Here is a 15,169-nt window from a genome sequence, read left to right as displayed (position 1 = left end):
CGAGTATCTACAGCCCCTTTCTCACACGTTCTCCCGCCTGCCAGAGCAGCCCAATCCTCTGCTCTCCACGCTCCCCTGTTGAGAAACCCTCCGTCCACTGCTGGGGCGGCGACTGCACTTCAAACGCGCCAGCCCGATCCCAGCATTGTTTGCCAGGGAATTAAAACTGCACAGCCAGCCCCAGAGAGTGATTTAGGTCCTGAGACCAGACTGAGCCCCGCAAGAGCATGGGCAATAAAACGCTTCGCTGCCCAGCAGCCTGGGCAATTTAGGTGTCTTCCCATGAGGAGGAAGCAGAGCCCGGAGGGACAGGGAACTGGGTCAGGGCTTCTTCTTCCAGCACATGCACATGGGAACATCTCCCAGGGCTCACAGACCCGTCCCACAAGAGATGTGGGCTGGCCACCTCGCAGAAGCAGTAAGGGTCACCCAGTCTTTGCCATTACTGAACCCCACAGCCCCTTGCAAGCTGCTGGGAGGAAGATCAGAGGTCATGAAGGTTGGACACACAGATTATCTGGGACACAGACAGAACTCAAATGGTGTGGGATGGAGAGACACCAGTCTGGTGACACAGTAGGAAATGCAGTGCCCAAAAGGTCTGCTGCTGCTTTCAGATTTTGCAGACTTGGGGGGAAGAGTTTAGAACTCCCTTTTTGAAATGACATTGTCTACGGTGCCTGTCAGTAAACATCCCTGTGGTGGTTTCTGATGCACTCTCTGAATGAAGCTGTGAGCAGAAAATGGCTGTTACATCCCTTTCCCAGTGCAGAGAAGCTGGGAGGAGATCTCCTTCCTTCAGGAGATCCCTGCACAGGGAAAACTGCCCTACATTTTCCCATCCCTATTCTGGAGAAAAGATGCAGCTCAACATATGCTTCAGCCTCTGCAGGGATCATTCTCCAGAGACCATTTCTAACCCCTGTCAGTCCTGCCTTTGCCATCATAAAATAAATACACAATATACCACTTGCTGGCAAGAGGGCTGGAGCTCCTGATGGCCCAGCTACGATATTTCTGAATTTCTCCTTAGCCAACCAGCCCTTTCCCTGCATCACACACTGCTGCCATGCTCGAGACCAATCCTATGGAGGATTTTAGATCTTTTATTACTCTTCTTTTTTCAATGGTGAGGTTGTTTCAGGCCAAATGGAGGCAACGTGTGTACAGGAGAGAGCGTCTCCCGTGCCTGGCTGTCCCCGTCCCTGCGCCATGGCAGGGGAACACAGTGTTTCGGCACCTCCTCCTCTGTCACAATGTTTTTCAGCTCCACCAAGCAAAGTGTCCAATTAGAGCAGAGCCTCTTGCTTCCATCTTTGCCGACATTTAATTAACATGCTGCTGCTGGCAGCCGCTGACAAATTCCAGAAACATGTTGTAAAGGGTTTTTGTCTTTACTCAGCATGGAAAATGAGGGTGTCATATCCCAAGGGGATGTGAATAGCTACTTTTGACTCCCCCCCTCAGGTGTAAGAATTACAGCTAGATGCAGTGAAGAGACCTATCAGCCCTCCTACCTCCTTCCCCCCCCCCTCTCTTTTCCTTTCCTGCTCCTCACATTATATCACCCTGGAAAACATGTAGGATTTTAGGCCTGGTTTTCATCCCTGTTTCCTCCAACTCCTTCTGAAGCCTGATGGTCCAGCTAAGAGAACGTGACTGTCCTCTTCCCATCAGAATAGCACCAGTAAGTGGAAGGAGCCATCTGATGACACTGGTAGAAAAGGCTGAAGCCAAAAAAGAGGAAAGGATCCTGTCAGTCTGTGCTGTACATCCTAACAAGGTTCCCAGGGAGCTGATGGAGGTCTCAGTAGGGCAGTTCAAGGGAAGGCGATGGCAGAGGCCATCATGTAGGAGTGTAGCTGGACTCACAGCTGGCCCTCACCCCACTGTGGATGGCACGATGAGTGCAGGGACAGCTGCTGCACCCCAGCATCCCCTCCTCAAAAAGAACCAGCCTGGCCCGTGCTTCCCATAGGGGCTCATCACCTTCTGAATTGTCATCTCAAGGTGCCAGCTCCCAAACCAAGCGTCTCCCCAGCCTGCACTATCCAATACAGTATCTAACTAACACACCCAGCCTCTATTGCCACCGTTCATGCCTCCACTTTGTCCCCGAGGCACCAGGAGTGTCCCAGCGCTTCCACTTTGTCCCGGGCAGCCAAGAGCTCTCCCGACAGCCGGCGGGAGAGACGGCTCTGGGCGACATCCCATCCCGCTCGGCCGCTGACACAAAGCAGCACAGCCCTGGAAAGAAGAACACGTCTTTATTATATCCACAGCAGCTCGTTACGAACGCGGCAGAGTAGGGCAGAGCCCTCGTCGTCACGGGGAGAAGGCGATCCTTCGGCCCCGGCAGCGGGGCGAGCTCCTGCGGCGGGGGAGGCGGGCGGGCGGCGGGGCGCGGCTCAGGGCGAGGCGGGCTTGTCGGGGTTGTGCATGTGGTACGCGTCGCTCTCCTCGTCCTCCGGCACCTGCGGCAGAGCCCCCTGAGCCCCCCGGGCCGGGCCGCGGGCCGACAGCGCCATCTCGTGCCCCCCGCCCCGCTCCCGCCCCGCGCCCCCCTCACCTCCCAGTACACGTCGTCCTCGAAGCAGTTCTCGGCCGCGGCGTCCCCCCAGATGGGCAGCTTCAGGATGCCCCCTGGAAGGAGGAGGGCAGGGCGGTGGGCAGGGGGCCGTGAGGGATGCAGGCGGCATGAGGGTGGTCCACCCAAGGGGGCAAACGCAGCCCTGGCACGTTGCTCAGTGCCGTTCCCCCAGGATGATCCCCCCGGCCATGGTGAAGGAGCAGACTGATGCCTCTGTTTCAGCTGCAGGCTGGCTCAGCCCTCCCCGCTCCGCGCTCCCCTCCGGCTTACCCACAATGGCACCCCCAGCAAATGCCATCAGCAGAGACACCACAATGCCGGCTGCCTGGAACCCTCCCTGGATGCTGGGTGTCCGCGTCTGGTACGCGCCGGTGAAGTCAAACGCCTTGATGAACCTGCCGAGGGCAGAAATGGTGACAACAGCCCCTGGCAGGAGATATTCCCTGGCTCCAGAGGAACCATGTTGCCCTGCTCTCCTGGGAACTCCTTCCTAGCCCCATCCCTCTTCTACAATCGACCAGGAGAGTTTTGCAATGACCAAAACACTGCTCACTTCCTTCTCTGGCCCTGGCAAAGCTTTACCAAGGAGAAGCCCAAAATATAAACATTCGCTTTGTAATTCAGACTTTTAGCCTTACCTGACCCCACAAAACAATGCAGGGGGGAGGGAGAAGCACTTCCCTACCCATTGTGGCCCAGAATAATGCCAAACAGCAGGACTGTGGCTCACTTTATGAGGCCACCAGGAATCAGCTGCATAAGATGCTGCTATGTAAGATGGACTACAATTCTGTAAGCCCAACACAGTCAGTGCGCCCCACGTTTTTGAGGGACAACTCTGGGCAACTCTGAACTATTAACAAAAGCTCTTAATTGCTCCCTGCTCCCAGCCCACAGAGTTTCAGATAAAATCTGTTCTCAGGGAAGATTTTCAAGCCATCTTACCCTTCCTTTCCATATACATCTTCCGTGGCTGCGGCTGCTGTGATGGCCCCCACAATGCCCCCAATAAGGCCTGGCATGGCATGGAGGTTGTGGATGCCACATGTGTCCTGAATGTGCAACCTAGACTCCAAAAAAGGCTGAGGGGAAGGGAAGTAGAGACAGATGAGGGAGTTGAGCATGGCCCGGGAAAGGATTAGTCCCTTCCATGGAGGACTGGGATAAGCAGAGAAAGAGGAGTGATATTGTGTCCCAATAAAGAGCTAAGGGCTTGTAGACAAAGATGTGAACCAAGCTCAAGGTAAAACAACAACAAATCCTCCAAACACACTCCTGTTGGGAGTATGAAACTTCCTGAGCACTTTGGGGCAGCAAAAGGAGTCAGAAGTGCCTCTCATAAGGGATTCTGGAAAGCAGGAACCATCAAAGGGAAGTGAATCCATTTCTGGTCTCCTCAGCAGGACCAGGGCTGCAGACCCCTCGAGCAGCACTCACCGTGAAGTAGACATACCCCACCGTGGACACGATGCCAGAGATGGACCCGACAATGAGGGAGCCGTATGGAGTCAGCATCATCTCGGCGCTGGTGCCCACGGCCACGCCGCCGGCCAGTGTGGCGTTCTGGATGTGGACCTGCAGAAGCAACCGCCCTGCCTTGGCATCTCAGGAAGATTGTAATTGCTCAGGGATGGTGCAAATGGCAAAGTGGGAGAATCAGCTCTGAAAATGTTTCCAGAGGAAATATCAGGGCCCATTTTCCTGCTTGGTGGTGAAAAACAAGAAAAGAACAGGCGGCTTCTGTCTGTAGCACAGGTGCACATAGACTCCCACTCCCCGTACCACACACGTTCTTTGCATCCACAGATATGGGTGGGGAGTTGTGATGAGATGGAAATTGTCTCACCCGTGTGTCATGCAAGCTCTGCTGTCACAGAGACATGTCACCCACACATCTAACACGTACAAGTCAGCCCCCCGATTGCTCACGAGCTGCTGCGCAGGCCTGGTTTGCTGGGGAGCGCTGCCAAACACGCCCAGCAGAGCAAGTCTACTCCCTGCTGTGACTTGGGTCCACCACAGATAGGGCATCACCCCACACCTCAAGCCCCGCAGGACTCATTCCCACTTTCTTATTTCAGAGCTTCTGCCTGGATGCTGGTTTCACCATCATGCCCTGAAACCCTGCATCTGTTCAGCATAGCACAAGTGCCAATTGTTTCCTGGACCCTTGATCAACCTCATTACATGTCCCCTGGGCAGTGCAGAATGCTCTGCTCCCATCTTACCATGTCAAGCTTGCCCTTCTTTTGCAGCATGCTGGAGAACGCCATTGTGGTGAGGACACAGGCGGCCAGCGAGCAGTACGTGTTAATGGCAGAGCGGTGCTGGGCATCCCCGTGATCAGAAATGGCTGAGTTAAAACTGGGCCAGTACATCCACAGGTACAGGGTACCTGGTGGTGGGATGGGGCAGATGGGATGAGGAGGAGAAAGGGAAAAGAGAGAATACAGGGACTGAAAAAAAACCTCTAAAGAAGATACTTTTGCACAGGAGGAAATTACATCCCATAGTCCTCCTTCCCCCGAGCCGCACCCCGCATGATGAGACCAGCATCAGGAAAAGCTGGCTGAAAAAGGGAACCAAAATACATCCTTGTCTTCCCAGGCATCATCTCAGACCAGGCACTTATGAAGGGAGCTGAGTAACTCTGAAAGGTGAAAGCCCTCTGGGATGCAGAGCTCCTCAACTCCATATCCTGGGTTCAATTTTTCCCAGAGACACAGGAGGAACCACCCTGTGCAGCTGAGTGGTCCCCACGTAGCAGCACCCCCGAGATGAGGGCTGACTCACCGATCATAGCAAAGAGGTCGGAGTGGTACACGGAGCCCTGCTTGTCCTTACTCTGCTCCAGGTTGGGTCTGTACAGGATCCGTGTGACCGTGAGGCCGAAGTAGGCTCCGAAGGTGTGAATGGTCATGGAGCCACCCGCATCCTTTACCTGCAGCCATGGGAAAACAGAGGTTTGCTTCTGCAATCGCCACTCATTCTGGAGCTGAGGCCCGATTTGCATCATGCCCAGTTTGTCTGCGCACTTGACAGAGGGATCCAGTGCTCCTGAATTGCCAAGCTTACGTGTAAAACCCCAGAAGATCTCCCTTCTCAGGGAAGTACAACCCACTGCCCCTCTCCTTAATAATCTGTCTACTTTTGCTGCCTGAATTCTTGCATTTTAAATGCTTATGAAGGCAGTGGCTTGGTGGAGCCATAGCAAAGGGAGACAGTTTGGAGAGGTGCAGAGAGGAAGGAGCAGAACAAAGCAGGTACTACCTAAAGCCTTACATGAAGAAGGTTGAGGAGGATGTACTCGTTCACTGAAAAGAGCGTGACTTGAAACAAAGTCATGACAAGGAGCTGGATGGGGCTGGTTTTGCCCAGGATTGCCCCAAAGGCGATGCATACGGACCCCACGCAGAAATCAGCATTGATCAGGCTGGAAAAGGGGAAGGAAAATTGTGGTTCAATAAGGAAATACTCCTCTGTGAATCACTCTCACCTTCACCCTGCTCTAGAGATCCCACCTGAAGACAAAGAGGTGATTAGGAGACATCCCCGGATTTCCCACTGACCTTCCTCCCATCCTCACACACCCACATTATTTAGATAACGCAGATGATACGTGCTCTCAGCACTGACATCCGTGGTGCTTGGCTTGGCACTAAGGGGTGACACTCATCTCAAATCTCCCTTTGAGCAGTACCACCACAATGGCAGGTACCTTTGGACTGACAGGTGGAAAGCAAGTGGACGTATGTGGAAGGAAAACAACAGTTTAGAGACTGATTTGATGTAAGTGAGGGACAGGTGTTGCCAGCTGCTTGGCTCTCATTCCAGCTCTGCCACTGGCCAGGCAAGAGGTGCCATCCCGGAGCCCAACTCCTCCTTACTTCTCCACTCCAATGAGGATCTTCCCGTTCTTGAAAGAGTGGAACCAGCCTTGCATCAGGAGAGCCCACTGGATCCCAAAGGCAGCAAGGAGGAAATTGAAACCCACAGCTCCGAATCCATAGCGCTTGAGGAAGGTCATGAGGAAGCCAAAGCCCACAAAGATCATCACATGGACGTCCTGGAAGGCTGTGCAGAGGGAAGGGACTGTTAGCTCTGTGAGGACAGCAGGGCTGAAAGTGCCACGTGCATTTGGTGTTGAATAGAAACTAATTACATCAGAAGCAGTACGGGGGAAATTCAAGCAGAAATGTGTGTTTGCCTCATGTCCCCACATTTCTAAGTCTGAAAAGGGCTCAGCTTTTGGAAACTGGCTTTTGGGTAAAAGGCTCAGCCTTTAAAGTAAATGTTTACTAAAAGCTGTGTGCAAAAGAAGACCTGAGAGTAATGGAGCGTACAGAGGAAGACATTTTTCTGTTCAGATTGTTTATTCCCCTTTTGTAAAAAACTCAAAAAATATCATGTGAAATGAACAGTAAAGTTTTGTTAAAACATGTAAGTGGTCATTTTGGGTAGGTCCATTCATTGCAGGGTCCTGGTGATGGCTCAGAGCAAGGAGAGCACAAGAACAAGGAATGTTTACAAATACATTTTTAAATGCTTTGGAAATCAGCGGCAAAATATCCTTGAAACCAGAAACCCACTTTGTGAGATTTTTAGTGCTTAAACCAGAGAGACCCAGTTCTTCCCACTAATGGTCAGACCTGCTCACTCGAGCCCCTCAGATGCCCTTCCCCGGGGGAAACCAGATCTGTGTGAGCCTCTTGAAAGACCTTCTTGGTGCAGTAAACCCACTGTACTTTTTAATGCTGCACGTTTCTATCAGATAAGCATTGCTTTGCAATTAAGTGAGCTGAAACGCTTGCATACTTACAAATTGAACCATGCAAACCCTCACACTGCAGGCCACTCAGCCCATGGAAAGAACAGGAGGCCCAAGGCTGGGATCCCCCCTGGGAGGCTCCCACCAGCAAACCCATGCTGTAGGACAGATAAACACAGCATTGATGGAGCTAAACCAGAAAGTTCTGCATTTTGCAGTGTACAAATCATTGTATCCACTATATCCAGCAACATCTGTGCACCTCAGAGAGGGTGTAAACTCAGGGCAAAGGAAATTCAGTGACTGCAAGTCCGCTCTACCCCGAACCTGTGCTGAAATCCATCAGCCCCTGGTCCATTTCCACAGAGCTTGTGTCTGCTACTTCCACTGAGGGCTGGTGAAGACTTGCATGAAGTGCAGCTCTGCAGAAGCCATGACTTTCATCCTTTTGTGCTTTAGAAGACCTTGCAACTTGTTTAAGATGAGCATTTGGACAGGCTTAAGCCATGTAGTGCCATGCTCATCTGCTTGCTCTTAAAAAATGCCTCCCATGCCTATGAAATCACTCTGAAAAAAGGAAGGAGGCGAGATCTGCAGCTGGCACTGTTCAGCAGAGGTCACTTCAAAAGCACTTCTCCACATGTCCTAAGAAGCAGCCTTCCTTACTGTGGTTTTTCCACACAATCCCATAGACTTTCTCTCTGCAGCTGTATTTATTTCCCCTCTCTCTTTTCCAGTGTAAGCAGCACAATATACTGCTAGAATTATCCACTGCCATTTGCATTACATATTCATTCTTTCTTCCTAAAAGCAGAAATACACACGTCAGACTTAAAGCTGTGGACTGTGTGCCTTCCAGAAACCCAGAGGATCCCACTGTGTGTTAGACCCTGTACGAACTCAGGAGGAAGAGCAGATCTTTCTTCAAACCGCACCCAGACTAAAACATTTTTCTAACCCTTGCCTTTGTTTTCCCTTAGTAAGAATAACACTGTTATCACTGAGAGGCAGAACAGGCATTGCCGTGCCCTAAAGGTTTTGTAAGCCCACTTTTGTGGGAGGACAATTGCCATAACTACCAAGAGGAAGTGTTTGGGCTTTGGGAATGCTACCCGGGATGAAAAATCGAATTTCTTTTTCCCTAGAGAGCAGATGAGTTACCCATTATGGAATATCCATGTGCAATCCAAAATGAGAAGGAATTGTCACACTGACTGGACCTGGCAATGGGCACCACTGACACAACCACGCACTGGCTTCCTGAAACCAGGACAACTTCCCTCTGCCCGCCTTCCCAATCATCTCTGGCTTGAAGGACCTGTCAGTTTGTCACTCCTATCCCTCTGCCATTGCAGACAGGTCCTGTGGACAGCAGTGATCGAAGATATGTGGGTCCAAGTGATCTTTGGGTGTTCAGCCACCACATTATTCTGAGCAGCACTGGATGGACACAAGGATTAAAATTCCAGGGCTTGGCCACCTTGTCATGTTTGTCCGTCTTAGCAGAGAGAGAATATTTCTGATTAGATAAGGGAGAAAGAACAGCTGCGCTTTTGGGCATGTGAACTCTTCCTCAGATCTGAAACAAACGTAATTCAAAGCTAAACTGAGCAGTTGCCCTTAGATTGACTTAGTTGTGTTGAATCCATGCAGCCATTTGAGGGGGAATATTTGGCACTGCAGAGCAGGAGTGGGATATGAGGACAGAAGAGATGTCACTTCCTTAGCTCCTACACGCTCTTTCTTGGACTCCTGATGTCCTCCCAGCACACCAGTGACAAGAGCAGCCCTCAGGCACTGCTTCTGTTTCACACCAACCTGCGTGGGGCTGGTCCCAGGGGCAGATGTCCAGGGAGAGCCTAGGGCAGCCACAACCGTACATGAACCCGGAGGCTGACTGAGCAGCAGGTTTCTGTAAGCCAATCCTTTTCTGAACTAGCTAATCCTCAGCAGCCACAGGTTGCTATAGCTCCTTTGATTTAGCAGGTGTTTTTAATGGAAATGTTCTAAATAGATGCATGACTCAGGCCTGTTGCTTCCTTGGAAACAATTGCCTACAGAAGCAGCCTGTTCTGAAGGGCTCACAAAGATGACCAGCCTTGGAGATCAAAGCCACCCAAAGGCACTGCCTGGCCAGAAGGGCTTTAACCTTCTTAATAATTTCTGTGTCACTACAACGTAGAGACCCAAGAACCCTGGGATCCTGGCAGCTTAGGAGGACTCTGGCATTGAAGCCAGTAGCTAAAGGGTAATTCACAAGTGAGGGGGTGGACGGAGGAAGAGGAGGAAGATGTCACAGGATCTCGACAGCTGTTCCTCTGTGTGCACAGAAAGGCTTGCTCTGATCCAGAACTGAGGGAGGGGGCAGCAAGCTGAAACTTTCAGAGTGCTGGGAACACGTCAGCCCTATTCCTGGAAAAAAGACATCACGATACCCTGCTGACAGAGCCCCAAGGCACTGGAGGGCCATGAGGCTTTTCTCTTGCTCTTTGGTGAGCCTCAAACCAGCCTCAAGGCAAGAGCGTGACTTTCCAGCCATCGGTGAAGACAGCGCCTATGACAGGCTCTGCCACAGGACAGGATGGATGGGATGGGATGGGATGGGATGGGATGGGATGGGGACCAGCCAGCACAAGGATTAGGCTCCCAGAATACTCACAGGGGTATCGGAAGTAGAAATCATTCTCTATGTCACTGGTCAGGTTCATCTCTCGCTTCTCTTCCTCCCAGTGTGCATCAGCTTCGGCACCGAAGTGCACGAAGACCCCAAAGAGGACGATCATGGCCACCTCCCAGAGGAGGCACACGAGCGGGAGCCGCCAGCGCATGTAGGTGTTCTTTGCCATGCCTTGGTGCCTCGGCCTCTCCATCCACAGGGATTCCGGGGGACCGTGCGAGCCCGCGTCCCCCGCGCCCGCCCAAGGCCGGTCACATATATAGGTCGGAGAGGGCGAGGTGGGGCCCAGGGAGGTGCCTCTGGCAGGATCACATTTCAGAGCACTGGAGCTTCAGCAGGGTTGTTTCTCTAAACCCACCTTCCTCCCTGGGAGGAGGGACAGGCTTCAGTACCTTTCCTCTGAGCTGCTCCGAGCACCTCTGAGCCCTGCCTCCACGGGGACGAGAAGATGTGGAGGCCAGTGCGAGTGGGGAGTGGAGGCAGCGTGTCCAGCCCCCTGCTCTGCCCAGTCCCACACCCCTTCCCAGCCCCTGGCAGGAGCACCCTGATCCCTGCTGTCCCCTCCCCCCTGGCTCTGGGTGCTCCCCTCACCCCCCTCCAGTCCTGCGAGCGCCCTTCTCCTGCTGGCACTGAGGGTGAAGGCAGGGTGCCCTTTCCTCCCGCTCTTGGCTTTTGGAAAAGCAACGGTGCTGGAGAACTGGAGGAAGAGGAAGGTGTGTGCTTCAAACCAGGTACCAAGATCCTGCATTGAGTGCACAGACACGCGACGGCCCTGCCAAGGCTGCCACAGAGCTGTAAGGATGTTCAAGTGACACATGTTCCATAATTTCCCAAAGCGATTTACCCAGAGCATCCTCCTGGCAAGGCAAACGGAGCTGGGGCTGCATAACCAGGGCAATACTGTGAGATGGTGCTGGAGGCCTGAGCGCCCCCTCCTCTGGTATGAGGTTTCCTTTAATTAACAAACATAAACACAAAACTCCGTTTTTCCTACTGTTTTGAATTATGTTCTCTTTCCCCAAAGAGCCGGGCAAGTCCTTCAAATGGATCCCAGCTCCTTCCTCTGCCTGCAGATCCCTGGGTTGCTTGTCAGTCTTCAAGAGATGAAAGACTGCAGCCCAGGCAAGCTGCCCAAATTTGCTGATGGCATCTAATTGTGGCCCGCAGGCTGAGCAAGCAGCGCTGATTTTGGTGTTGATTAGGCAATAATTTGAGTTTATTATTTTTTCTTGTGTGCTTTCTTCTCAAAATGACAGATGGCAGAAAAATGCTGTGGATGGTCTTGAAGAGACTGACGGCCACACAAAATCATTCCCCAACCTCATTTGAACCCCGTGCAGGCAGCAGGATAGAGACAGCGCTGGGAAAAAGAGAGAAGCCCATCTGCCTTAGCCCTTACCCTGCATGAGCAGAGCTCTGTGTGACTGGGGTCACTTTTTGGGGACACCTAAAGCAAGTGGATGTTGCTGTTATCTGAAGGATGAGCGCTCCCTCGAGCGATGCTGCTCAGGGTATGTTTTTGGGTCTCCCATTACACAGGGTTTCTGCAGGGCAGTCTCAGCTGTACACACCAGGAAACAAAAGATCTCCAGCTAGAAAGAAGCTGAAATCCCCAAACAATACTTGAGCTCTAATTGCTGGAGCACTGTTGACAGTTGCATGTTCTCGTGCCAACTATGTGGTAAGACCAGTATTCCACCCTGCCCTAGAGCAGCCCTTAAACACCTCAAAAAAGGCAGCACAGAGGAGCATTTTAAAACAAAAGGGAACTTGCTAAGGTACTGTATCCACCAGCAGCTATGCTCTGTGATTATGGTAAATAATAATGGCAAAAGAGTAACTACAGAGCTTTTCTAATCTATGGCATCGCTGAAATGGCAGGGTGTCCAGAAAAGCAGCTTGCAAAGTCCTTGTGCAGCCCCAAGAGGCAGCAGTTCTGCCCCTCCTGCTGTCCCCAGCCCCTCTCCCCAGGTGTGGAGGCCAGGAACAAAGGCTAATGGTTTTTCTGCTGGCCTGATAGGCTCACTTTGTTGCATGCCTGGCGCTGCCCCTCCTTATCAACCCGCAGATCAGCACTTTGTCACTGCAGTCCCATCAGGGCTGGCATGCTCCACTGGCTGTCCATGCCGTGAGAGCCCGTTAAGGGACCAGCTTCTCTTCAGGCTCCTCCTGAGGGCCAGGATAACACTGGGAAGGCTGATGGGGCTGTGCCAGCGCCTGTCTGCAGCAGTGCTGGCAGAGCACTTCCTGTGATGCCTTAGACCACCATTGCATCCACCCTACAAGATACCCAACTGTGTGGTAGGACACACAGCGCAGGTTTCACCATGCCCCAGTCAAGAATACCAAGGTGCTTAAATGTCCTGGTGGAAACTCCAGGCTGGTGTGAGCTTGCTCCACCACAGAATTTCACTCATCACGTCCAGCACCCATAAGAGCTGCAACGTTTCCCCAAAAAATCACTGGGATGATGCTGGGGGAGAAAGAACATTTGCCTTTCTGCTTAAGAGATGTGGGACTAGGCCTGGCAGTGGGCAGGTCTTAGTTGCCTTGGGTGAGGGTTGTACAGTACTGGTCCCAGCTGGGTCTCCCAGTTTCTCACTTTTATGAGCACTAAAAATATTTGAAAGATGTAGAAACAAAATCAAAAGCACACAGAAATCCCTCTCTCCTGCCAGGAGGCCTTGGGGCAGCTTCACCCTGGATAGGAGGGAATGGGTGCTCCCCAGAATTAGTGGTCAAAGCAGCCACTACCAGTGGCCTTTGGGCACACGGGGTGGAGAGGGCACTGGAGAATGAGGATATGGGGAGGCTTGGAAGCCTTCATGCAGCACAAGGGAGACTCTGGGCACTGCCCAGTATCAAAGATGACTTGTTGCTTGTGCAGGTCCTTGAGGAGTGACCTGAAAGCAAAGCATCTGAGTCAATACAAAACAAAACTTTTTTTCGGGCTGGCTCAGCAGAAAGGCAAACAAACTTTCCACTGGGGCAGGACAGAGTGGTGGTATGAGGGGAGATCAAACAAGTTCACTTAAGTCTGGGCTTTCTCAGCCTTTTTTTTAGCCCCCACCATTAAGTATCACTTGGAGATAAATGCTGGAAGCAGAATGAAATAAAGCGAGACTTTTTTAAGTTTAAAAAAATCCTATCTGGATCAAAGTGTCAACCACATGTGAGCCAAAGTTACAAATGGTTTTTCTTGCGCCCTCTCCTTCCTCCCAAGAAACAGCATTTATCAGCAAGTAAATGATTGTCCAGAAAGAACCCAAGGACTGTTTGAGAGGGAAGTCAGTGTCCTTGTGGAGCAGGCAGAGAGGGCAAATGTCTCTGTAAGCAGCACAAACACAGGACAGCACAAGAAGCAGAGGTGTGAGCAACTCTGGCTGTCACACTGGGAAACACCATCACCTGGGCTCAGCCAACACCTCTGCTGGCTTTCCCAAGAGCTGGACAGGCTTCTAGAACAAATACACTGTAGTGGGGAGGAAAGGAGAAAGGGTTTGAGTAGCCAGCAGCAGTTCCTGTATTGGAAACTGTCAGACTTTGCTGGGAAACTCCCCTTTGCCCTGGGTTTGTTTCTGGTCCCAGGTGGACTGTGATAAGGCAGGTTTTGGTCACACTCTGCTAAGTGTCCTCAGCGGGCTGCTGGGACAGATGCCAGTGGCTGGACAATGGCAGTGACATGGTGTGGTTGGCTCTTCTTCAGGGCTCAGACAGCAGTGATATACTGGCAAGCAGCACAAGATGTCAACCCTCAGCCAGGAGAAGGGACCCACGGCTCCCCAGGGAGCCCACATCCCCAAGGCTGCAGGCTGCCCTCCGCACTTTCACCCAGGGAGAGCGGTTGTCCTTCTCCTGCTCTTGGTGGCAGGTTACTCCTGCCCACCCGAGTGGATCAGCTCCTTGTGTTCCAGCCCATTAAACCCACTTGTGTTCACAGTCACCAGCAGAGCCAAATGGGCAGTTTAGTGCCCGCTTGTCTTTGTTGCTTTATAAATACGACTGGCTGCTGGTGACACTGGTTTGGGCTGGGGCATTCAAGCTCTGGAGGCGAGGGTGGAGCGGGCAGCTGGGTGGTTCTGCTCATTGGGGATTCCTCTGCCCTTACCCAGTGCGATCACACCTTAACCACCAACACCATGGGGCAAGATGTGCTTCAAGCCCTGCAGGGAGGAGATGATCCTGGCCAGGGCAGCTGATGACGACCCAGGGTCTTTGTCCTCCACAAGTGTCAGCCCCTGTCCGGGTGCTCTGACCCTACACTTTTTCACAGAACCATCAGGGTTGAAGAGACCTTTACAATCAAGTCCAACCATCACTGTAACTCCTAAACCACATCACCCAGCGTCAGATCCAGATGCCTCTTGAACACCTCCGGGGATGCTCTCTCCACCACTTCCCTGAGCAACCTGTTTCAATGCCTGACCACCCGAACACTACATTTTTTTTTTCTAATATGTAATCTGAATTTGAATTTCATTCATTCAGGCCCTGGGCTGTCTTTGCTGCCCTCCAGGGACGCTCGGGGAGGAGGATGCCGTACCGGCAGGACCCTCCAGGCAGGCTCTGTGTGCCGCTGTCCCTGTCCCTCCTGCCCGCGGGCGGTAGCGGGGATGGGGAGGCGCCGTTGTGCGGACGGACGCAGACCTCTAGCGGCACTAGAGGAGCCTGCCCGGGTGCAGGGTGGGCAGGATCGGGCCGGGGCTCAGCCCCGGGGTCGCGGCCGGTGCCCGGCGAGCGCTGCCACGGCCGCTCGCTCCGCGGGTTTCCCCGCCCGCCCCGGTGACGTCATACCCTCGCACACGGTGACGTCACCGCTACGCGCGCCCCGCCGGCTTTAAATTTTAAACCGGTGGCGGCGGCCAATCGGCTCGGTCCGCGCGCTGGCCCCGCCCCCCGCTCCGTCTCCGGCCCCCGCCAATGGGATTGGCTGCGCTCGCCGCGCGGCCGGCCAATCAGCGGCGAGCGCCCGTCTCGCCTCCGCGCGGCTCCGCCCTCCAGCTCTCCGCTCTCCGCCAATGGGAGAGGGAGGCGCGGGAAGTGGGCGTGGCGCGTGCTCGGCGGCAGCCAATGGGGGCGCGCGCGGGGCGAGGGCGCGAGCGGCCGTACCGGGCGGGCGATGGCGGCGGCGGCG

General features: G+C 53.1%; 1 protein-coding gene across 1 annotated transcript; it reads right to left on the bottom strand.

Moving 5' to 3' along the window:
• Positions 1-2,275: 2,275 nt before the first annotated feature.
• On the bottom strand, positions 2,276-10,444 carry RHCG (Rh family C glycoprotein). Its single transcript, XM_039557783.1, has 10 exons — positions 10,018-10,444; positions 6,478-6,664; positions 5,873-6,023; positions 5,384-5,531; positions 4,819-4,985; positions 4,028-4,165; positions 3,536-3,672; positions 2,861-2,985; positions 2,570-2,643; positions 2,276-2,474 (listed from the first exon to the last, which is right to left on the bottom strand). Exons 1-10 carry the CDS (start codon positions 10,226-10,228, stop codon positions 2,409-2,411), a joined length of 1,404 nt encoding a protein of 467 aa, XP_039413717.1. The 5' UTR covers positions 10,229-10,444; the 3' UTR covers positions 2,276-2,408.
• Positions 10,445-15,169: the final 4,725 nt, after the last annotated feature.

The sequence above is a fragment of the Corvus cornix genome, chromosome 10 (genome assembly GCF_000738735.6).
Source record: "Corvus cornix cornix isolate S_Up_H32 chromosome 10, ASM73873v5, whole genome shotgun sequence".
Lineage (NCBI taxonomy): Eukaryota > Metazoa > Chordata > Aves > Passeriformes > Corvidae > Corvus > Corvus cornix.
The sequence above is the reverse complement of the archived record's forward strand: the minus strand, read 5'-3'. Positions and strand labels throughout refer to the sequence as shown.

Coding starts and splice junctions, on each gene's coding strand:
- RHCG (XM_039557783.1), bottom strand. CDS start 10,228: ATGGAGAGGCCGAGGCACCAAGGCATGGCAAAGAACACCTACATGCGC. Junction 3,673..4,027: donor TGGGGTATGTCTACTTCACG/GTGAGTGCTGCT, acceptor CCTTCCCCTCAG/CCTTTTTTGGAGTCTAGGTT. Junction 2,644..2,860: donor TGCTGGGGGTGCCATTGTGG/GTAAGCCGGAGG, acceptor TCCTCCTTCCAG/GGGGCATCCTGAAGCTGCCC.